The 23,824-nt window shown below is 40.1% G+C and overlaps 1 protein-coding gene across 1 annotated transcript in view; it reads right to left on the bottom strand.

Annotated features, from left to right (window-relative positions):
- Positions 1 to 1,798: 1,798 nt before the first annotated feature.
- Positions 1,799 to 23,824, bottom strand: part of LOC107831043 (serine/threonine-protein kinase MHK) — a 37,869-nt gene continuing 15,843 nt past the window's right edge. Inside the window, exon 19 of the mRNA XM_075237674.1 lies at positions 1,799 to 2,021. Coding sequence (XP_075093775.1) covers positions 1,931 to 2,021 — 91 coding nt within the window. The 3' untranslated portion in view covers positions 1,799 to 1,930. The remainder of the gene's footprint in view (positions 2,022 to 23,824) is intronic.

Here is a 23,824-nt window from a genome sequence, read left to right as displayed (position 1 = left end):
AGTCTTTCTTATAGTTCAAATCGCCATCTTTCACCTCGTTTTTGAATCATCAGATTCCTAGTCCTAAAACTTGAGAGACGTTGTTTCTTGAAATTGGCCCACAAAATTACGTTTTCGTTTCAAGATCTTGATCCCGGTCGGTTGGTTCTTTGTTAACTCGAAGAATCACATCAGGAGGGGTTAGGGGTGAGGGCTGTGGCGGAGTTAGAAATTTCGCAAAGGGTGTGCAAAGTTTTGTCTCAATTGTGATAAGGGTGTGCAAAAACTAAATATATACTTATAATAGCTAACATTTAACCTATGTACACCGCATAATTTTCCGACGAAGGGTGTGCACTTGACCACCCTTCGCCTAAGGTGACTCCGCCCATGGTGAGGGACATATGTCATCCAGAGGTAAAATGCATCAACCTTCAAGAATCGTCGAGTTTATTGCTAATAACAAATCATGTGAACATTTTGTAACTACCTCAAATTAAGCCTTCAAATCCCTACTCTAACTAGGGCTGTACATAATTTGGTAAACACCGAATTACCATACTAAAATCAAAATTTTTGATATTTGGTATTTTGATATTTGGTATGGTATTTGGTTTACATTTTAAAAAAATTTGGTATTAGGTATGGTATTTGGTATTTTTTTTAAAATACCGAAATACCGATACCGTACCAAAATATATATTAGATTAATTTTAAATGTCTTGTCATCCTTGCAGCCTGCAGTTACCAGAGTGCTTAAGGAGAATGTTTCTAGTTCCATATTCTTTAGTTAAAGCTTGTGCGCCACCTATTTTTGTCTATGTGGTTAATGGATATTACCCGAATGATTTATGTAAACAACACTTGTGAAAAACTTAATTTGGTCACATTTGAGAAGCTTACTAGTGTCTGGTATATTACGGAGATGTAAGTTAGAGCTTTAGACCAGACATACTTACACGTTGATGAAGTTTGTAAACGTTATTCTGATCTTATGCTCTTGTTTATAGAAGTCCAATATATGATGTGTAGTGTTATTGCATTCATAAGATTGATTTTGCTGGTTAGTTAAGGTGTTATTCTCCCTTAAATATAACGTTCAGAAGCTGCTTTAGAACCGAATAAACCGAAGTTACTGTACCGAATAAACCGAAACCGAAAGGCAAAAAATCGAACCATACCGAATTTAATTAGGTACGGTATTGGTATAATATTTTAGGATATCGAATACCGAAAATACCAAACCGAAACGTTTAAATACCGTACCGTACCGACCAACGAACACCCCTAACTCTAACTACCTCAAAATTTTCAATTTTAAGTTTGGGTCTGGGCTCAGCACGGTCTAGCTCTTAACTAGTACTCTTGATAAAAGTTATAAGTCGTAGTAATCTATTGGATAGGATAAACATAAATTTGTCTTGATTGTTTGCAGCATGATAAATGGGGTACAGCGACATGCCGTACAACAATAGCGTGACAAGCCATATTAAGCAGACAGATCTCAGATCCATGGCCGGGTGGTACCATTTATAATAGACTAGAAACACACACTTAAAGTTCGCTCTAGATGTCTCTCTCATGCTTCAACATACCATGTGACCATATAGACACTTTATATTAGTTTTAGTATGTCTCGTAAATACTCCGAGGTGACATGAAAAAATGAGTGTCTCGCTCATATTTGAGCATGTGAAAATGCATAAAATTATATTTTTACTTTAATTTTTTTCATGTGGACCCCGTCTTCTTCATCTCCAATCAAGCCATAGCCACCATCACCATGTTTGATCTTTTCTTGTTCTGAAAGATGGATTTCACATTACCTTTTTTTTCTCTCGCCTCACCATCTTCACTTTGCCACAAGCTCATCTTCTCCATTTGTCTTCCACCATATGAGCTTTACCAAACTTCACTCTAATACTCAAAACAGCCATGTACATAAGCTCTTTTAAGTCAAAAAACGAGCAGCCCCATCACTATCAAACAACTCGCACACAGAAGTACAAAAACACCATGTAACCATCACCCATCTTCTCAACCTAAAAATAACAAAAAATTTGTCAATTTGTCCAAAAGTAACATGAAGAAGAAAGAAAAACCTCGTTACCTCCATCTCCTCGTAAACAATATCTGGATCATTCAAAAACAATAACATTTAACATTAAGAAGAAGAAAAATCTAAACAGTAACATTCCCGGCGAAAAAAATCTAAACAATAACATTTTCGGCGAAGTTTCTTTTTTTCTCAACAATAACGAAATTAATTTTTGTGACTTAAATCTGGAAAAAAAATCAGATTTATATCTCAAAAAAATCCGACGAAGCTTCATTTTTCCGGCGAAGTTTCGTGAATCTAAAGAAGAAGAATCAGATTTGGAACTTTCAAAGAAATTTCGACGAAAGCTCCAACATGAAGAAAAAGAACAAAAAAAAGATCAAATTTCTGGAGAAGAAGACAAAATTGGAAAAGAATGGCCGGTATTTAATTTTTCCGGCAAGGAGGGGTCGTTGGGGAAGATGATGGAAGAATTGTTCTTTTTGAGTTTTTTTAATCAAGTTATTATTAAGGTGATAATATTTTTATTTTGAAATTACATGTGTCATTATTTCATTTGTTGACTTGACATGTCAGCAGAGAGTGTATTTCACGCAGGTAGACTTACAGACACAGGTGTCCACGTGACACATCTGTGCTAAGTTGAAGTATTTATTGGTCACCTGGTAAGTTGGAGTGTGAGAGAGACATCTGAGGCCAACTTTAAGTGTTTGTTTATGTATTTTGCCTAAATTAAATATTTCTAAAAAGGTAAAAGTTACTCAAAAGATGTATTCTTTTATTAAGGTCAAATACATAAGCAATTTCTTAAACTTGCTCCTTTTTTTGCCACTTAGGGATCGTTTGGTAGGATGCACTAGATAAAATAATGCATGCATTAGTTTTGTGTATTAATGATACCTTGTTTGATAAACTTTTTGAACATATGCATTAGTTATGCAAGCATTAGTTATACATCATATTTGGTATTATCCTATGCATAACTAATGCATAGGAAACCATGGTATTATGTTATCAATGCAATGGGTTTTAATGCATGTATTAGCTAAATTAAATACAAAATTGCCCTTCAAAATTTATACTTGATTAAAATATATTATTATATTAATGCAAGTTTGAATGTAAAGTTTAATACTAAAATTTCTCCCGCTATTTATATCAATACACCGCCAATTTCTTCATTGTAAATTAATAAATATGTACTCTACTACTACGTATTGGAATGCACTTGTAATCAACTTATTTTCCTTTTATTTTTTTAATTCAAACTTTCTTTGTCTAATATCCTAGAAAGTGAGAAATAAAATTATATCCCTAGTAGATAAATAAATACCTAGTATATTTCTCTTTCATAAATAAATATTCAGTTTTATACTACAATATATATAGGTAGACAAATCAAATAACTTTTTAAAATATTTTTCATATAAAAACATTACTCAACATATATTTCTTTTAAAATGATAAAGTGATGGATCGGTTATAAAGGTATTTTTGTAAACAAACAATTTTTTTTGAAATTGTACAATGCTTTAATACATCAAATCAAACAATGAATAAAAAATATGCATAACTAATGCAAACATAACTAAATACACTCTATTCAGCATTCTTCTTATGCACCGTACCAAACGACCCCTTAAATTAGACTTTGTTCCTATTGAACACCTAAACTAGAACCAAATTGTATCTGTTAAACACGCACGACACAATGTGGAACGGCTTAAGTGTGGCTCGTGGCAAAATAAATAAATTAATATGTGACGCGTGGAATTTTTTACATAAAACTATCGTTTTACATTATTTTATTTCAAAATCTCCTCCCTTTATCGTCTTCTTGCCCTTCCCCCTGCCCTATTTTTTTCTGTCTTTCCCAACTCCACCGATTATCATTGGTACCAGAATATACCGACAACTATGGCGTGGGAGCTTATGAATGAGCCTAGATGCACATGCACATCAGATTGTGCTTTGTCCTTTTTAGTTCGTCCTTTCTCCATATCTATGCATTTATACAATGGCTCAAGTTTTAAGAAGCAAAGTTTAAATCAATGCATATTCGATGTCCCACTGTTCCAGCTTTTTCATTTGGGGAACATAAGAGTTGCTGGTGGTGCTTTAATTTCCGACCGACGGCAAAAATTTTCGGTGGTTGTGCGGTCAATTCATTGTCCATAGCCTCCAAGTATAGCATATCGGAGTTTGTTCTAGGTAATTTATGTACGAAATGGGAAGATATTTGTGGTGAGAAAGTAGCGATTTCAAGCAAATTCTACCCGTGGTTGGGTTTCCCGGCGAGTAATTCTCCGGTGTAGGCTTTTTTGTTTTTCCGCCAAAAGTTATTACTGATATATTTGTGACTTTAGAAGAGAGAAGAGATGACTAATAGGGAAGGATTTTAACAAGAAGGATGAGGAAATTTTCTTTGTATTGTATTCAAAGGCATGTATATATACAAGTATAGGTGTTGAAAGAAATAATGTAATATGAAAAACTAAAGAATATTCCCTTTACACTTGTTATGTTTTCATTCCTACTCCTATAACAAAATAACTAATTTTATTCTTCTACTATGTATTCACATGTGTGGGCATGTGTAGAGAAGCTTCCAGACCTCTCATTCTTGTGAGCTTAATATGCCATATCGACGGCTCAGATTAAGAGCAGCTGAGGGTCAAGATACTTCCATGTGTCTCATTATTTTAAGAGACCAAACTATACACTACATAGATAAATCCGAAATCCCTAATATTCTTGTTTGAAACCCATCTCTTTCCCTTTCTTCTCTTTCCCTTTCTTTCTTGCATCGATCAAAATCTCGATGCCTTCTTCTCTACATCCCCCCTCAAGTTGGAGGGGAGAGAATGAACCCCCAACTTGTGTAAGAGAAGATTATGTGAAGCTCTCGATAGAGGTTTGGTAAAAAGGTCGGCGAGCTGCTATTGCGATGGGACGAAAGAAAGGATTATTAAACCGGAGAGATACTGTTGGCGGACGAAGCGACAATCGAGCTCAACGTGCTTCGTTCGCTCGTGAAAGACAGGGTTACGGGCGATGTGTATCGCTGCTTGGCTGTCGGAGTGAATCGGAATAGGAAGAGAAGGTGGAGATGACATGTCTGCAAGAAGGCGCACCAACCGGGTAATTTCTGCAGTAACTCGCCTCATAGGCCTATATTCTGCCTCTGCAGATGAAAGTGATATTGATGCTTGTTTTTTCTCTATTTTCAGGAGATCGGAGCTCCACCAAGCATGATGAAAAACCCACTTACGGACCTCCTAGAGTCTTTGCAAGCCGCCCAGTTGGTGACACAAAAAGCGATCAAATCAAAAGAAGGATCTGAAGATAGGAAGATTCCCTGTGAAGGATCTGCAGATAAATAGCGTAGAACATGCAAGCCAGCTGTGAAATGAGAAAGGCAGGGCCTTTGCATAAATTAACTGAGGCAAAACACTACAAAGGACAAGTCAGGGCGGGTGTTTGTGAGGTAATTAAGCTTGCCCACCAAAAGCCTGTAAAGACTGGGATCTGAAAGAAGAGGCCCATCATGAGCGCAGAGCTTGGAATAAGGATCAAGTGATGAAGAGACAGTCGAGCCAGAGTAATCAAATTCCTTCAAAAGATCCAAGGTAAATTGCCTTTGACTAATAATGAACCCCTATTTTTCTCGAAGAATTTCCATGCCTAGGAAAAAATGAATGTCTCCTAAATGTTTGACCTTTAATTCTGTATTGAGAAAATCTTTAATTTGATTGTTTCCTTCAATGTCACTACCTGTAAGCAAAATATCATCGACTGTTATGATAGAAATTAAATCCCAGATTGTTTGTAGAATAATGAATAGTCATTGAGGGAACTAGAATAACCTTTATAGCTAAGTGCCCCAGCAAGCCTCGCATACCACTGCCTAGAGGCTTGCTTTAAACCATACAGTGATTTTCTCCATAGACACACTTTAGTAGGATCAGGAGGGGATAAGCCAGCAGGAAATCTCATGTAGACTTTTTATTGCAAGTCTCCATGTAAAAAGGCATTGTTCACATCAAGTTGTGAAACAGGCCAACCTTTCTTGACTGCTACTGTTAAGAGACACCTAATTGTGCTCATTTTTACCACAGGCGACAAAAGTCTCTGAATAGTCAATTCCTTCTCTTTCCACAGGCGACAAAAGTCTCTGAATAGTCAATTCCTTCTCTTTGTACGTCCCCCCTTACAACTAACCTGGCCTTCCGCCTTTCTATAGTGCTGATAAGTGGGGATTTTGATACTTATTAGCGCATTTTAGCTTTTTATTTTAATCTAAAAGCATTGATTGTGTTCCCGAAATTGATGAAATATGCTAAATTGCAGGAATGTTAGAAGATGGACTCCCGAGATGAAATCCGACTCAAAAAGGAGTAATCTAAACTCAAGGCAATAAAAGGCACAGAAGCTTACAAAGTGCGGACTGCAGAATTCCATCTACGGTCGCAGATGTTGAAGGAAAGCACAACAGACTTTTGTACAAATTACAGACCGCACATGAATTGTGCGGCCGCAAAAGCTGGGCTAGGAACAAAGTTCAGAGAATGTGTAAATTCCCAAGTTCCAAGTCCCTCAGAATTGCGGACCGCACAGGAATTGTGCGGCCGCAGAAGTAAAGTTACGGACCGCAGAAGACCAAATTACGGCCGCAGTTTTAAATCTGCGAACCGCAGAAAGACTGCCTCGCGGCCGCAAATCAGAATTGTGTGGTCGCAGACCCCCATTTCGTGACAAGTTGAAGAAACCTGCAGACATCACATGGAATTGTGCGGCCGTAGAACCTCCCGAGGGGCATTTTTGTCCGAAATTGTCAGCTTTGTATAAATAGAAGAGTTTCACGAAATTAGGTCAACTTTTGACATCAGCAACTACAGTAGTCGTTTCTTTTTGCTTCTTTTAGTAGTTTTTGCATATCTTGGGATATTTTAACATAGATTTAATCATTTTGATTTTACAATATGAGTTTAATTAGCATTTCCTCTTCTATTTCTTCAATTTCAAGCATGAGTAACTAGATTTTTATTAGGGTTGTGACCCAACCCTAGTGTGTAAACCTTATGGGTGTTTAATTTAATGCTTGTTTATGGTTGGGTGTTTATTATTTAGCCTTGTTCATGCTTTAATTTATGGAATTAATGGTTGCAAATATTAGTTCAGGCCTATTTGACTTAGTTTCTACTTGAGAAAGAGAGACGTAGTCTAGGAAAACTTGGCTAACAAGAAATTGGGTCAATCGAGAGATTGATAATCCCAATTAAAGGGTTCAACCTAGAGATAATAATAACCCGACTTGAGCTTTTATCAAATGTTTTGTGCAATACCCATTTGGACTTGAGAAAGCCAAATTGGACAAAATCACTATCTGACTAAGAGGTATTGAATGGGTAATTGAGAGTTGATAGTTATAATACACCCCGATCAACAAAACAAGCATTAAGGTCTATATCTCATTAGGCAAACACCTAGGTGATGGTCATAGCCCTAGGCTTTTTACAAAACTTGAAAAACAACAAAAATAATTTCTTAGTTTCATGTCATAACTTTGCAATCTTAGTTTAAAATAGACATAGAAACAACCCCAATTTGTGGAAGTGTAAATTGAGGTAGTTCAAACTCACGTACTACAATATATACTCCTAACTCCCATATATAGCTCACTGTGGAAATTGACCCCGACTCTTGTTGGGTACTTTTATTGCAATCGACCATTTCAGAACCTTGATTTGAGGTGTGAAATTAGACGAGATCAATTTTTGGCGCCATTGCGAGGGAGTTAAAACGGTGTTAACTATATATTTAGTTGTGTTTTTGGAATATCTTATTTTCCTTCATTATTACTAACGTGTTGAGAAATTGTAGGTGCAATCATGGCAAACAATGAGTTCGGAAACATAGCTTTGGGGTATGTGGACGTTGAGGAGGATCAAATGGATGAGGTACCTCTTGAACCTCAAGCCAATAGACGAGGCCGAGTGCCTCATGAAAATGTGTCCGCTCCACCCTCACCGCCACCACGAGCGGCTCCACACCGGTTGTTGCCGAATGAAGGGTATGCAAGTGCTATAGTCCTTCCCCGTATTAGGGCGGGCAACTTTCAAATAACCAATGTGATGCACACTTTGCTCGAGCAACGAGGGTTCTTCACCGGTGCACCGAGTCAAAATGTATACAAACACTTGAAGGAGTTCGTAGATATGTGTTGGGGGAGTAAACAAACAAATGTCTCTAAGGATGCTTTGAGGCTAAGGTTTTTTCCCTTCTCTCTACGGGGGAAAGCTTTAGATTGGTTGGAACGTTTGCCAAATCATTCCATTCATACTTGGGATGAATTGGCGGAGAAATTTATTTCTTAGTAATTCTCTTTCGGGCACATGGCTATACTTTAGGATGAAATTCTAGCATTCAAGCAACAGCCCAATAAACCACTACACGAGATATGGGAACGATATAGAACAATAGTGAAAGAGTGTCCCAACAATGATATGACGGAGAACATGATTTAACAAACTTTCTATCAGGGATCAATACAACTAGCCAATGTGTAGTGAATCAATTTGCCGGTGGGAACTTCATGACTACGCCTTATGCGGAGGCGTGTGATATTTTGGATGAGATGGCGGATACTTCATCGGCGTGGCAATCTCGGGCTAATGATCCACAAGGTGATCCCAATGTGATTCACTTTTAAAAAGAATTGCATGACCATAGGCAAGCCATAGCCAAATTGACCACCACCATGAACCAATTGGCAAAGGCTCAACTTCAACAAGTGCAAAACCCGAGGCAAGTCAATGCAATGGAGGGAGTAAACATGATGGTGAACAAACGGAGAACAAAGGGTTCGCAAGTGCAACAAAGAGTGGAAAATGTTGTACAAAAAGATAGTGGGTTTGAGAAAGATGATTCCTACAACGACCAAGAAAAAGAGGTCCAATATGTGAACAACTTTCAAGGGCAAATAAATAACTTCCAAGGCCCAAGCCAACAACAATGGAGACCTCAAAACAATCAAGGAAATTGGAATTCTCACAACCAAGGTAATTGAAGTGGTGGAAATAATCAAAGCAATTGGAATAACAACAACAATCAAGGAAATTGGAGTGGCGGAAATAATCAAGGGAATTGGAATAACAACAATAACTAAGGCAATTGGGGAGGCAACAATCAAGGCGGTTGGAGTAACAATCAAGGAAATCGGGGATCGGGTTTTCAGAGGCCCCCGATGTATCAACAACCGAGCAACCCACCTCCTTATCCTTCCCATGGTCCTAGTTCTTCCAACAATGAAATGGGCCGTATTGAGATCATGTTTAAGCAAATGATGGAGAAGAATGCCGATTTCGATGCCCAACTTGCTTCACACAACACATCGATCCACAACTTAGAAGTGAAAATGGGGCAAATCTCTCAAGCTTTAAGTTCTCGTCCTAAGGGGGCACTACCAAGTGACACGGTGGTGAACCCAAAGGGTGGGAACAACACGGGGCATGCCATGGCCGTTACTACAAAAAGTGGAAGAGGTGGGAATGCACCCACCTCAAGTCAAAGGCAACTTGTGGATGATGAGCAAGTGGTAGAAGAAGAAGAGATCCCGAACAATGTGGTGCAAGCAAATGATGAAGTGATGATTGATATTGATGACAATGTGGGACAGACTCAAGCAGAAGTGAACCCGTCTAGGGATCATGTTATTGACATACCAGAACCGGTAGTGCAAAAGGCTAAGGCGCCATTGCCTAAGCCTCCTCCTCCATATCCTCAAAGGCTCACCAAGCAAAATGGTGAGAATCAATTAAAAAAGTTCATTGACATGATGAAGAATCTCTCAATAAATGTGCCATTAGTTGAAGCTTTGGAGAAAATGCCCGGTTATGCAAAGTTTATGAAGGATTTGGTGACAAAGAAACGGTCGATGAATTTAGAAACTATCAAAGTCACGCATCAAGTGAGTGTAATTGTGCATTCGATGGCTCCTAAATTAGAAGATCTCGATACTTTCACAATACCTTGTACCATTGGAAGTGCCGAGTTTGCTAAAGCTTTTTGTGATCTTGGGGCGAGTATCAATTTGATGTCCTATTCGATTTTCAAGACTTTGGGAATTAGGTAACTAAGACCCATATCTATGAGATTACAAATGGTCGATCGTACCATGAAGAGATCGTTGGAAGTGATTGAAGATGTATTGGTTCGTGTTGATAAGTTCATTCTTCCGGTGGATTTTGTTATTCTTGATTGCGAAGTGGACTATGAGGTGTCGATTATTCTTGGAAAACCTTTCCTTACTACGGGGAAGGCTCGTGTTGATGTGAAAGCCGGAGAACTCACTTTCCGGGTGGGTGATAAAAAGGTGATGTTCCACGTATGCAAATTTATGCGGCAACCAAACAACAATGAAGTATGTTCTTTCGTGGATTTGGTGACCACGTGATTATTGATGATACAAGTGCCACGATTAATGTGGATGATATGTTGGAGGCCGTCTTGCTCAACTTTGATGATGACAAAATGGATGGCTCCATGGGATATGTGAATTCTTTGCAAGGAATGGGGTCGTACAACTATGCGCCCCGAAAACTTTCCTTGGATCTTGAAAATAGGAAAACTCCTCCTGCAAATCCTTTAATTGAAGAGCCTCCTACCTTGGAGTTGAAGCCATTGCCACCACATCTTCGGTATGAATTTCTTGGTCCTTGTTCTACTTTACTGGTTATTCTTTCCTCTTGTTTAACTAACGTGCAGGTTGACTCTACATTGGCGGTGCTCCACAAGAGGAAGAAGGCTATTGGGTAGACTTTGGCGTATATTCGGGGAATAAGCCCCCGCATTTAGCATGCACAAGATTAACTTGTAGGAGGATTCCAAACCATCTATTGAACATCAAAGGAGATTCAGTGAAGCTATGCAAGACGTGGTCAAAAAGGAGATTATCAAGTGGTTGGATGCCGGGGTTGTCCACCCCATTTTCGATAGTTCGTGGACTTCTCCGGTGCAATGTGTCCCAAAGAAGGGGGCATGACGGTGGTCACCAATGACAAGAATGAATTGATTCCCACAAGAACGGTGACCGGGTGGAGAGTGTGTATGGACTATCGGAAGGAAAACAAAGTCACGAGGAAGGATCACCAATGACAAGAATGAATTGATTCCCACAAGAACGGTGACCGGGTGGAGAGTGTGTATGGACTATCGGGAGGTAAACAAAGTCACGAGGAAGGATCATTTTCCACTTTCCTTCCTTGACCAAATGCTTTATAGGTTGGCCGGTCGTGCTTTCTATTACTTTCTATATGGATAATCGGGCTACAACAAATCCTTATTGCCCCGGAAGATCAAGAGAAAACAACTTTCACATGTCCCTATGGTACTTACGCTTTCAAGCGGATGCCATTTGGCTTATGTAATGCACCGGCGACTTTTCAAAGGTGTATGATGGCGATCTTTACGGATATGGTTGAGGACTACCTTGAAGTCTTCATCGATGACTTCTCAGTGGTCGGGGATTCCTTTGATGATTTCTTGGCAAATTTGGATAAAGTATTGGCAAGGTGTGAAGAAACGAACTTGGTGCTAAATTGGGAGAAATGTCATTTCATGGTCGAGGAAGGAATTGTCCTTGGCCACAAAATTTCAAAGAATGGTATAGAGGTCGACAAGGCAAAGATTGAGGTGATTTCTAAACTTCCACCTCCAACTTCGGTGAAAGGCGTGCGAAGTTTCTTAGGTCACTCGGAGTTCTACCAGCGTTTCATTAAGGATTTTTCTAAAGTGGTGAACCTGTTGTGCAAGCTCTTAGAGAAAGATGCTAAGTTTCACTTCAATGATGATTGAATGAGAGCCTTTGAATTGCTAAAGTTCAAGTTGACAACCACTCCCATTATCACCGCTCCTAATTGGAGTATCCCTTTTGAGCTCATGTGCGATGCTAGTGATGTAGCAGTTTTGGGAAAATGCATCAACAAGATTTTTCATCTGGTCTACTATACTAGTAAGACCATGAATGATGCCCAAGTCAACTACACCGTTATGGAGAAAGAGCTCCTTGCCATTGTGTTTGCAATTGAGAAGTTTCGCCCGTTCTTGATGGGTGCAAAGGTTATTGTTCATACGGATCATGCGGCACTTCGCTATCTTATGAGCAAGAAAGATTCCAAAGCTCGGTTGATGAGATGGGTGCTATTGTTGCAAGAGTTTGAAAGACATCCAAGATCGAAAAGGGAGTGAAAATCAAGTGGCGGGCCACTTGTCTCGTTTGGAGGAGAAGGGGAGGCAGCATGATGGCCTTGAAATCAATGACTTCTTCCCGATGAGCAACTCTTGGCTATCTCAATGAAGGAGGTGCCATGGTTCGCGGATCTAGCAAACTTCCTTGTGTGTGGAATCATCCTGGATGAGTTCTCTTCAAATCAAAGGAAGAAGCTCAAACGGGATTGTCAAGATTATTATTGAGACGAACCATACCTTTTCCGGATTTGCACAGATGGGGTAATTAGAAGATGTGTACCGGATGAAGAGAAAAGTGTTATTCTTGAGGCTTGCTTGCCATTCTTCGCCGTATGGTGGTCACCATGGCGGATCAAGAACGGAGGCCAAAGTGCTAAGTTGTGGTTTCTATTGGCCCACTCTTTACAAAGATGCAAGTGATGTGGTGAAAAGATGTGATGAATGTCACCGGGACGGTGGAATCTCGAAGAAGAATGAAATGCCTCTCACTACCATTTTAGAGATTGATATCTTTGATGTGTGGGGTATTGACTTCATGGGTCCTTTTGTGAGTTCTTGTGGAAACACCTACATCTTGGTCATGGTTGATTATGTGCCTAAATGGGTTGAGGCTATTGCTCTACCCAAAAATGAAGCGAGAAGTGTGGTGGTGTTCTTGAAGAAGAATATTTTCACAAGATTTGGTACTATGCGAGCTATCATAAGCGATGGGGGTCGTATTTTTGCAGCAAGGCTTTTGACACTTTGCTTGGCAAGTATGGTGTCACTCATAAAATCACGACTCCCTATCATCCATAAGCTAGTGGTCAAGTGGAAGTCTCCAACCGGGAGATAAAGAATATCTTGTCCAAAACAGTGAATGCTAACCGGACGGATTGGTCAAAGAAGTATGATGATGCATTATGGGCTTACCGGACTGCTTTCAAAACTCCTATCGGAATGTTTCCATACCGGTTGGTGTTCGTCAAATCTTGTCATCTTCCGGTGGAACTTGAGCACAAAGCCATGTGGGCTTTGAACAAATTGAATCTTGATAGGGATGCAGCTGCTAACTTGCGGGTTGCACATTTGAATGAGTTGGATGAGTTCCGGTACCATGCATACATAAGTTCGTACTTATACAAAGTGAAGATGAAATATCTTCATGACAAGTACATTTGGAATAAAGAGTTCAAAGAGGGTGATCTTGTATTTTTGTTCAACTCACGGTTAAGGATGTTTCCCGGGAAGTTAAAGTCTAAATGGAGTGGCCCGTTTGAAGTCGTGGGTGTGACACCCTTTGGTGCATTGGACTTGAAGAAAAAAATGATGAGGTATTCCGAGTCAATGGTCACCGGGTGAAGCACTATGTGGGAAAAGTTGGTGATGGCCACGTTGTGGCAGTGATTCATTTCAAATGATGGTAATCTGCGTCGTGCCGCGACGTTAAATCAGGCGTTGCTTGGGAGGCAACCCATGTTTCTTTTTCTTTTCTTTTCTTTTCTTTTCTTCTTTTGTAGTTAGGTGTTATTTTTGTGCTAACTGGATTTGAAGTGTGTTGCAGGGTTGAGGGTGCTTTACAGGAAATATGTCCAGAAATTTGGCTAAGTGTGGAAAGAATTGCGGATCACAATTGTTTTGTGTAGACCGCACACCTATGGTTATGGCAGCAAAAGGTCCTCTACGGCTGCACAATTACATTGCAGACCGCACAAATTGAAGGGGGGAAATGACAACTCTCTGAAGTTGGTTTGTTAGAGAAATGGCCAAATTGTGTCCGCAAGACAAAATCTGCGGTCCGCAACAAATTTTGCGGCCGCACAGCAAATTCTGCGGACCGCAACACAAGAGGGCTTCTAAGCCCCCAGGTAACAGAGTGCGACCGCAATGGGAATTCTGCAGCCGCACTCAACTCTCTTTCCCTCAGTCAGAACCGTCCAGTATAAATAGAGGGCCTAGGGCTACTGTTACTTTTTTTCCCTCTATGAGAATTCACAAGTCTAAAACATTGAAATCATCTGGTAAATCATCTGTCACACACACTCAATATTTGTGATCACTCATTTGCACTACTTCATATCTTGTATGCCTCAATTACTTATAGAATTTTTTAATTTTTAGCTTAATTTACAACTTGTTAGTTAGGTTTAGGCCATTTGTCAGTAGAATTCAATTATACAACCATGTGGGGTTAATACTGTAGTGGGTCAACTAGTATAGGTTTTCATGACTATACACTACCACCATGTCAAATTTGTGCAAAAATTGCAAACACTAGAACTCTGATCGTAATTGTTTTGAAATTTGCGGCCGCACAAGAAAGTGTGCGGTCTGCAAAAGTTGAAATAAGGGTACTTTAGTCAAGCATGATTCTACGGCCGCAATGAAAAATGTGCAGACCGCAGAAATCCCATTGCGGTCGCAGAACAACTATTTATCTGTTATCAGAGAGTTGTCAATTTGATGACTCACATGTGCGGCCGCAATAGAAAATGTGTGGACCGCAGAAAACTGATTGCGGCCGCAAAACAGCCCATTCTCCGTTATCAGAGAGTTGGCATATTGGTGGTATCTGAGTTGCAGCCGCAAGGGCAATTGTGCGGACCGCAATCCAATTCTGCTGCCGCAATGATAAATTGTGTCGTCCGCAATGTCCATTCTGCGGACCGCACTCCTCTACCATGCAAGCATGTTTTACACTGTGTTGTTCACTGTCTCTTTGGTGTGTTCTTGTATGTTTGTACTTGAATTATAACTGACACCTACTTTTTCTTGGTACAGAAAATGGTTAGATCTCGAGGCAGAGGTGATACTTCAAAGGGGAGGGGTGAACCTTCCAGGGATCGAGGAAAGAGTGCTTTACCCCTCACCCTCCAAAAGATAATCAGAAAGAAGGCTACAGTCGGCCGAGGGAGAAATGCAAAGCCCTCCGAATCCATTTCTTATGTCCCATCTAGGGAAGCATCGGAGGGCAACTCGGTTCAAGAGCAGCCGGCTGTCCAATCAAAGCCACCAGGAAGGTATCAACTCCAGGACGAGCCTTCCACATCTCAGAGCACTTCTGAGGATGCAGAGAGTGCTAGTCAGGCTTCCGAGCCCTCCTCTACACTTTCAATGAGGCACCAGCGACTACGGTTGATGACCGATGATGGCAGAAAGGGAGATGCTACGGTTGCCGTCCTTGAGCGATCGAAGAAGAAAGAGAAGTGGGAGGATAAATTCGTCAGTTTGGCTGCCTTCTCTAGTTTCTGTGAGTGGTGGATAGTGAGATCGCTCACTCTTGAGCGTCAGTTCTAATTGAAAGATCTTGAAAAGTACAATCCGGCAGTCTTGAGGCAGTTCCGAGAGCAGAAGATGTGGATGTGGTTTCACCCAGAGCATAGAGGACGTGAAGAAATACCTTGTCCGGGAGTTCTACGCCAATGTGGCGCATATCAAGAAACGGACCAAGGTAACTAAAGTGAGGAACCTGAAGGTGCGTTTTGACCAGCACACATTGAACACCTACTTGGGGTTTGATGATGTTGAGCCCACATAGTATTTGGAGAAGTTTGCAATGGGGGATGCAGCTCGCCCGTGGCTAGCTGAGATTCTGGCAGCTCCTGGGCCACCACCACCATAGATCACAGCAGGGGTATCTATTCACAGAAACACCCTGAGTTTTGAGGCAAAAGGGTGGCAGACCTTTGTATGCACCCGACTGGACTCGAGTCAGAATGAGACATACCTTCCCATCCCGCGGGCAATTCTAGTCTCCTCTATCATGACCGGGTACCCGATCAATGTGGGTGCCGTGATGTCAGCCAACATATCTGTGGTTGCCAAGCAAGCTGATACCTCATACCCGTATCCCAACACCATTACTGAGTATCTTACGGATGCATGGGTGGAGCCGTGAGATTTTGATACGAAGGTGCGGGCAAAGAAGCCCTTCTCATGGTATTCGTTGATGGATGCACACAACCCTAAGAAAAAGGGTCAGCCGACTACCACCATAGGCCAGTCTGATGAGCCATCGATGGTAGCTGCAGAGTCAGCCGACATGCCATCTACTTCGGCAGAGCCTTCAGCCAGTGCAGCAGCTATGCCTCCACCTCCAGCCTCAGTGCCTCCAGTAGCCCCCATTACAGGTTCCACCTAGGCTTTGAAGCCGGTGCCGATGCCCACTACTCTATTATCTACGCTGCAAGTCTCCCAGACACTAGCGAGCCTCAACAACTAGATGCAGACAGCTACTGCAAAGCTGTCTGACATATCCAGTAATGTTGTAGCATAGTCCTCCATTCTGGCACCCCAGATTCCGCCCATAGTTGAAGAAACTTTGAAGAAGCTCTTAGAGAATCAGAACACAATCATGGCCACTTTGGTGCAGCATGGGTCAGTGATAGAAGATCTGGCCAAGGAAGTGAAGAAGATGTGGAAGTCCCAGGCCTCCAAGAAGTCAGTGGACAAGCTCCGGAGATAGGTTACCAAGCTTGCAGCAGCCGGAGACATTCCATTTGACATGTTGATTGACCCGCACCACCCAAGCCCAGATCCTACAGCACATACATCACCAGTTGTCCAGTCTGAGGAGCCAGACCTTGCTGCTAACACTACCGAGGCAGTACGTCAGATGTTCACCAACCCAGTCACGCCCGGAGTTGATGATGATGAGATCCAGTTGGATGAGACTGAGGTCGGTGATGCTGTTGTGGACACAGAGATGGCCAAGGAGCCATAGGGAGTTTTCTTCACTCTTACCCTTCCTTTACTCTTATTTTGTTAAGCATTGGGGATAATGCTTATTTTTATTCGGAGGGGGGGGGGAGTTTATTTGATCTGATTTGATGATTATGAGACAATTGGTTTGTAATAACTGACAGTATTTTCTTCTTTTTCCTTATTCTGTATATATTCTCTCTTTTATTCTATTTTCTTCTTTCTCCTTATTCTGTATATATTCTCTCTTTTCCTCTCTCATTATGTATATATCTTCTTTCATTATGTATAGTCGTTATGCTTTCGATAGTTTTTGCTTTGTAGCCTCTTTATATGTGTTTTCTTATTAGTTAGTGTTTAACTAAGTAGTTTTTTTTTTGAATTAGTAGCTTATTTTTAATTTAATAGCTTCTATTTGTGTTTTAGTAAATAATAAGCCTTTGGTTTTCTTAATGTCACGCTTCTTTCCAAAGGTAGTTTTTGTGTGAACCGGGTGACTCTTCCCAACGATGGATGGCGTGACAACCTTCTTAAGGGACTGAGTCTGTTTTGGTGTTTAGATAATAATAGTAGCAGTAATGAATAAAAAGACCTAATTAAGTCATGCTCGAAGAGTCAAACATGCTTCACTTGGTACCAACACACTTAGCTACGTGCTTATGGTTAAAAACAAGATTTTCGAAAAGAAATAGCTCTAGTTAGTGACTTTGTGACTCTTGTGCTGACTTAGGCAATCTCGAGTGGTTTAATCGAACCATAGTGATTTTCAATCTTGAATGTGGTCATTGTGGGCCCTCGACTCTATCCTCTTTAATAATCCAGTTGTGTGAGAAGTGAGATGTTTTTGTTGCAAGTCTGAGTATCCATGCGAATGGTCTAGAACTTGCTCTGAATGTGTTTCAAGGCGAAATCTTAAGTTATGCTTGGCTAGAGAAGTGATTGTAGGCTTTCCTTGAGAGAGATGAGTGAAACTTTCGCAAATATTTTGGATTGAATGCTAAAATTCTTAAGTGAAATACGCAAACGAAGAGAAGAGGAGGAGGAGTTTGGGATCCACAATGACCTACATGAAAGAGTGAGCTTCCTTAAGGAATAAAGTCAACTCTTGATGATCAAGTGTCACATTAGAACTATATGTGCATAAAAGTTTAACTTGTCGCCTTGTTGATAATACATAAGTAGTATGGGTAAATGTTGGTCCCAATTGATGTGTGAATGACTCACATTTGATTGGCTGGAATGGCCCTTAACTTGTGGAGGTGGGAACTATTTTATTCGCTTGAGGACAAGCAAAAACTTAAGTTTGGGGGAGGTGATAAGTGGGGATTTTGACTACTTATTAGCACCTTTTAGCTTTTGTTTTAGTCTAAAAACATTGAATTGTGTTCCCGAAACTGATGAAATTGCTAAATTGCAGGAATGTTAGAAGATGGACTCCCGAGATAAAATCCGACTCAAAAAGGATTAATCTAAACTCAAGGCAATAAAAGGCAAAAAAGCTTACAAAGTGCGGACCGCAGAATTCCTTCTGCGGCCGCAGATGATGAAGGAAAGCCCAACAGACTTTTGTGCAAATTGCGGACCGCACATGAATTGTGCGGCTGCAAAAGCTGGGCTAGGAACAAAGTTCAAAGAATGTGCAAATTCCCAAGTTCCAAGTCCTTCAGAATTGCGGAACGCACAGGAATTGTGCGGCCGCAAAAGAAGTGCCTTGCAGACCGCAGAAGTAAAGTTGTGAACCGCAGAAGACCAAGTTGCGGCCGCAGTTTTAAATCTGCGGACCACAGAAAGACTGCCTCGCGGTCGCGGACCTCCAGTTCGTGACAAGTTGAAGAAACTTGCGGACAACACATGGAATTGTGTGGCCGCAGAACCTTCCGAGGGGCATTTTTGTTCGAAATTTTCAGCTTTGTATAAATAGAAGAGTTTCACGAAATTAGTTCAACTTTTGACATCAGCAACTACAGTAGCCGTTTCTCTTTGCTTCTTTAAGTAGTTTTTCATATCTTGGGATATTTTAACATAGATTTTACTATTTTGATTTTACAATATGAGTTTAATTAGTATTTCCTCTTCTATTTCTTCAATTGCAAGCATGGGTAGCTAGATTTTTACTAGGGTTGTGACCCAACCCTAGTGTGTAAACCTTATGGGTGTTTAATTTAATGCTTGTTTATGGTTGGGCGTTTATTATTTAGCCTTGTTCATGCTTTAATTTGTGGAATTAATGATTGCAAACATTAGTTCATGCCTATTTGACTTAGTCTCTACTTGAGAAAGAGAGACGTAGCGTAGGAAAACTTGGCTAACAAAAAATTGGGTCAATCGAGAGATTGATAATCCCAATTAAAGGGTTCAACCTAGAGATAATAATAACCCGACTTGAGCTTTTATCAATTATTTTGTGTAATACCCATTTGGACTTGAGAAAGATAAATTGAGCAAAATCACTCTCTGACCGAGAGGTATTGAGTGGGTAATTGAAAGTTGATAGCTATAATACACCCCGATCAACAAAACAAGCATTAAGGTCTATATCCCATTAGGCAAACACCTAGGTGATGGTCATAACCCTAGGATTTTTACAAAACATGAAAAATAACAAAAACACCTTCTTAGTTTCATTTCTTAACTTTGCAATCTTAGTTTAAAATAGACATAAAAATAACCCCAATTTGTGGAGGTGTAAATTGAGGTAGTTCAAACTCACGTACTACAATATGTACTCCTAACTCCCATATATAGCTCCACGTGAAAATCGACCCCGACTCTTGTTGGGTACTATTATTGTAATCGACCATTTCAAGTGCTATCTGACTTGTGTTTAACTTTGTAAACCCACTTGCATGGTAGAGCCTTCTTGCCTGGTGGCAAAACCACCACATCCCAAGTATGATTTAGCTCTAGAGCTGCAATTTCTGCATCCATTACCCTTCTCCAACCTGCTTCCTTACAAGCTTCATGATAGTTTGTTGGTTCTGAAATAGTGGACACACTCTTTAGAACATTTTGATTGTTCAGTGTTTGTGCTCCAAAGGAGAAATCATTAGGTTTAGATGACTGAGTACAACATGAGGAGTTGAGGTCAGTGAGAAATATGTTGTTGCACACATAATCACTTAGGTATGTTTGCTTTTGACTAATCCTTTCAAATTATCTGATTGGAGGTGGTGGAATAGGAAAAGTGTGAAGAGGAGATGAGATAGGTGTATTGGGTGTGCTAGGGTCACATGTTGATGATGTACTAGGTGAGAAATGTGGTGAGTTGGTTAGCCCAAAGCTTGGCAAGGGGGAAGAGGGATCTGGATGGTTGGTGGTCTGATTTACTAACCCAAGTGTCCTGCTAGGTGTAGAAAAGGAAGGGGAGTCAGCTGAATCTGCTCCAGGTGTAGGGATAGTGTTGATAGGTGGTTGGACAGATGGTGGATTGTCATAGGATGTGGTAGAAGGGGAAAACAAAGGCTGAGGTGTTATGGTTGTTAAAGTGGATAGAAAATGATCCTCATGGAACTTGGCATCCCTGGAAATAGACACCTTTCTTGTCTCAATTTCCGAACTTTATAACCCTTTTTGACCTTGTGCATAGCCCAATAATGCGCAGCTCTTAGCTCTTGGCTCAAACTTACTCCTGTTATGAGCCAAAGTAGATGCATAACATAGACACCCAAAAGATATAAGTGATTCATAGTTAGGTGGTCTCCCAAATAGAACCTCATAAGGTGTTTTCCCTTTCAAAACTCTAGAAGGTATTCTATTGATGAGATGAGTGGCTGTCAGCACACATTCTCCCCAGTATTGAATAGGGATCTTAGACAGAAAAAATAGACCCCTTGCAACCTCTAAAATATGCCTATACTTTCTCTCAACCACCCCATTCTACTGGGGTGTTGCCACACAAGATGTTTCATGCAATATCCCTTGTGAGTCAAGGAAAGCAGCTTCATGTGATCATTTGCCTAATTCCCATGCATTATCAAACCTTATCCTTTTCACCTTCATCCCAAATTGCCTCTCTACCATGCTCAAGAAAGATTTTAGAACTGTAAAGGCATTACTCTTGCAACTTAACAGAAAAGTTCATGTAGCTCTACTATAGTCATCTACAATAGTTAGGAAGTACTTAAAACCATTGTATCTCACAGTCTTGAATGGTCCCCAAGTATCAATGTGAATTAAATCAAAAATTCCTTGTGTTTTAATATGACTTAAAGGAAAAGGAAGTCTAGTTTGTTTAGCTTGAGGACAAATGTTACACACATAATCAAAATTTGAAGGGAACTTAATGAAACTAAGATTCTTCATTACTGAAGAGGGCAGATGATCCAATTTGACATGCCATTGGCTTACATTAGAAGTAACATTAGCCACTAATGGTGTTTGAAAAGAAATAGAACTAGAACAGTGATTGGAAATTCTTCCTTTTGGAATTGAAACTACATCTTGACAGGGCAGAATGCCAGAAACTACACTAGTGGGCCTGAGTAGATATAAATCATCTCTTACTTCGCCAAAAACTTGTCCCCTCCTCATTAAAGGGACCTGCATTAGACAGCCATCAGAAGTTAGATTTAAGGAGCATTTGAATTGACTACATAACTTATGAATAGGTAATAAGTTATATTTGAAAGAAGGCACATGAAGAACTCTTTTAAGGATCATATCTGATTGAATGGGAACACTACCTATATGTGTAACATATAATTGGAAAGAGTTAGGTAGACTAATATGTAAAGGAGTCAAATCTATAAATGAACTTGAATCAAAACACATGTGTTCAGAAGCTCCTGAGTCAATGATCCAAGTCTTAGTATTAAAAGCTGAAAGACAAGTTCAGGTATACTTAAGAATTGTACCAGCCACTGCATTGGCATTGATTTCTGAACTTTCATGTGCTGAGTTTCCAATCTGAACCTGTTTGATCAAGTTAACTAACTCAGAAACTTGCTCCTTGCTGAACATTTGTGGTTGATTGTTCATGTTTCCCTCATTATTAACAGCTGCTACACCCTCCTTCTGTCCTGTTACCACTGCATTTTCTTTCACTGTTGCCTGATAATTGTTTGGTTGTTTGGTGAACTGAAAATCTTTTGGGAACCCAATTAATCTGTAACAATCTGCTCTCACATGTCCTATCCTCATGTAGTGAGAGCAGGTCACATTAGGGTTGTATTTAGACTTCTTGCCTTTGAACTTTTGTGAACTATTCCCAAACTTTTGAGTGGCAGTCCAGGGTTTCTGAGTGTGATTGTTGTTCCTCTGTTGAAACTTTGTCTGAGTTCCTACCATAAAGGATGCTCCATCAGAAGGGTATTGAGGGCTCATGTATACCTCTCTTTGACTCTCATCCTGTAGTAACAAAGAGTAGGTATGGTCTAAACCGGGTAGAGGATTCATCATGAGAATATTGCCTCTTGATTGGCCATACACATCATTAAGTCCCATAAGAAATTGAATAACTCTCTGATCTTCCAAAAACTTAGTTACCTTCTTCTTTCCATCACACACACAGTCACAGATGCATCCTAAGTGTGTGCTCGGAGAGTCCAACTCATCCCACAGTCTCTTCAGAGTTGTGAAATAACCTGCTACACTAATATTTCCTTGAACTGACTTAGATATCTCCTTTTGCAGGTGGTATAGTTTGGCCCCATTGGATTGGCCAAATATGTGCTCAAGATTGTTCCACAGTTCCATTACAGACTTAGAGTAGATGATACTGTCTCATATTTCTTTAGATAGAGAGTTCAGTAACCATGAGGTTACCATGTCATTGCACCTGCTCCATTGAGGAAGATTATTGGAATCCAAGCTTGGTTTCCCACAGCTTCCATTGATGAAACCAAGTTTATTCTTGGCAGATTGTGCAATTATGATTGACCTCCTCCAATCTCGAAAACCTCTCGCATCGAATGGTGTGTTCACGAGAGTCATACTAGGTGCATCGGAGGAGTGAAGAAAATAAGGGTGATTACAGTCCTGATTGACTGTGGTAGATGAAGAACCAGGGTTGGAAACCACTTGAGTAGAGATGACTGGAGTTTCTTCTGTTACTACCATGGTTAACTTTGAAATTTATGAGATTTTGAGATGAAGTTTATGAAGGATCGAGCTAAAAGTGCTCTGATACCATGAAGGATTTTAACAAGAAGGATGATGAAATTCTCTCTGTATTGTATTCAATCTCAAGGCATGTCTATATACAAGTATTGGTGCTGAAAGAAATAATGTAAAATAAAAAACTAAAGAATATTTCATATACACTTGTCATGTTTTCATTCCCTACTCCTATAACAAAATAATTTATTTTATTCCTCTACTATGTATTCACATGTGTGGGCACGTGTAGGGAAGCTTCCAGACCTCTCATTCTTGTGAGCTTAATGTGCCATATCGACGGCTCAGATTAAGAGCAGCTGAGGGTCAAGATACTTCCACGTGTCTCGTTATTTTAAGAGACCAAACTATACACTACATAGATAAATCCGAAATCCCTAATATTCTTGTATGAAGCCCATCTCTTTCCCTTTCTTTCTTTCATCGATCAAAATCTCGATGCCTTCCTTCTTCTCTGCAGAGGGAAGGGTGCGGGTGAAAGAAGGAGAAGGTGGATGGTGGTGGAAGGTGGCAGGGAGTGCCATATCAGCAAAACCGGTTTAATAGGTACAATTTGACTTTAGTTTAAAGTGTTCAGTAGGAACAAGAGTTGGTTTAGGTGTCTAAATGAAAACAAAATAGGTAAATTTAAGAGTCAACTTATATATTTGGCCTTTTATTAAAGTGTAGAATTCCAAAATTGTGTTAATTCAAAGAAAATATTTTCGTATGCAATTTTTCTCTTTCCCTTGAAACAAAATCAAA

Source organism: Nicotiana tabacum, chromosome 19 (genome assembly GCF_000715075.1).
Source record: "Nicotiana tabacum cultivar K326 chromosome 19, ASM71507v2, whole genome shotgun sequence".
In the NCBI taxonomy this organism is placed as follows: domain Eukaryota; kingdom Viridiplantae; phylum Streptophyta; class Magnoliopsida; order Solanales; family Solanaceae; genus Nicotiana; species Nicotiana tabacum.
The sequence above is the reverse complement of the archived record's forward strand: the minus strand, read 5'-3'. Positions and strand labels throughout refer to the sequence as shown.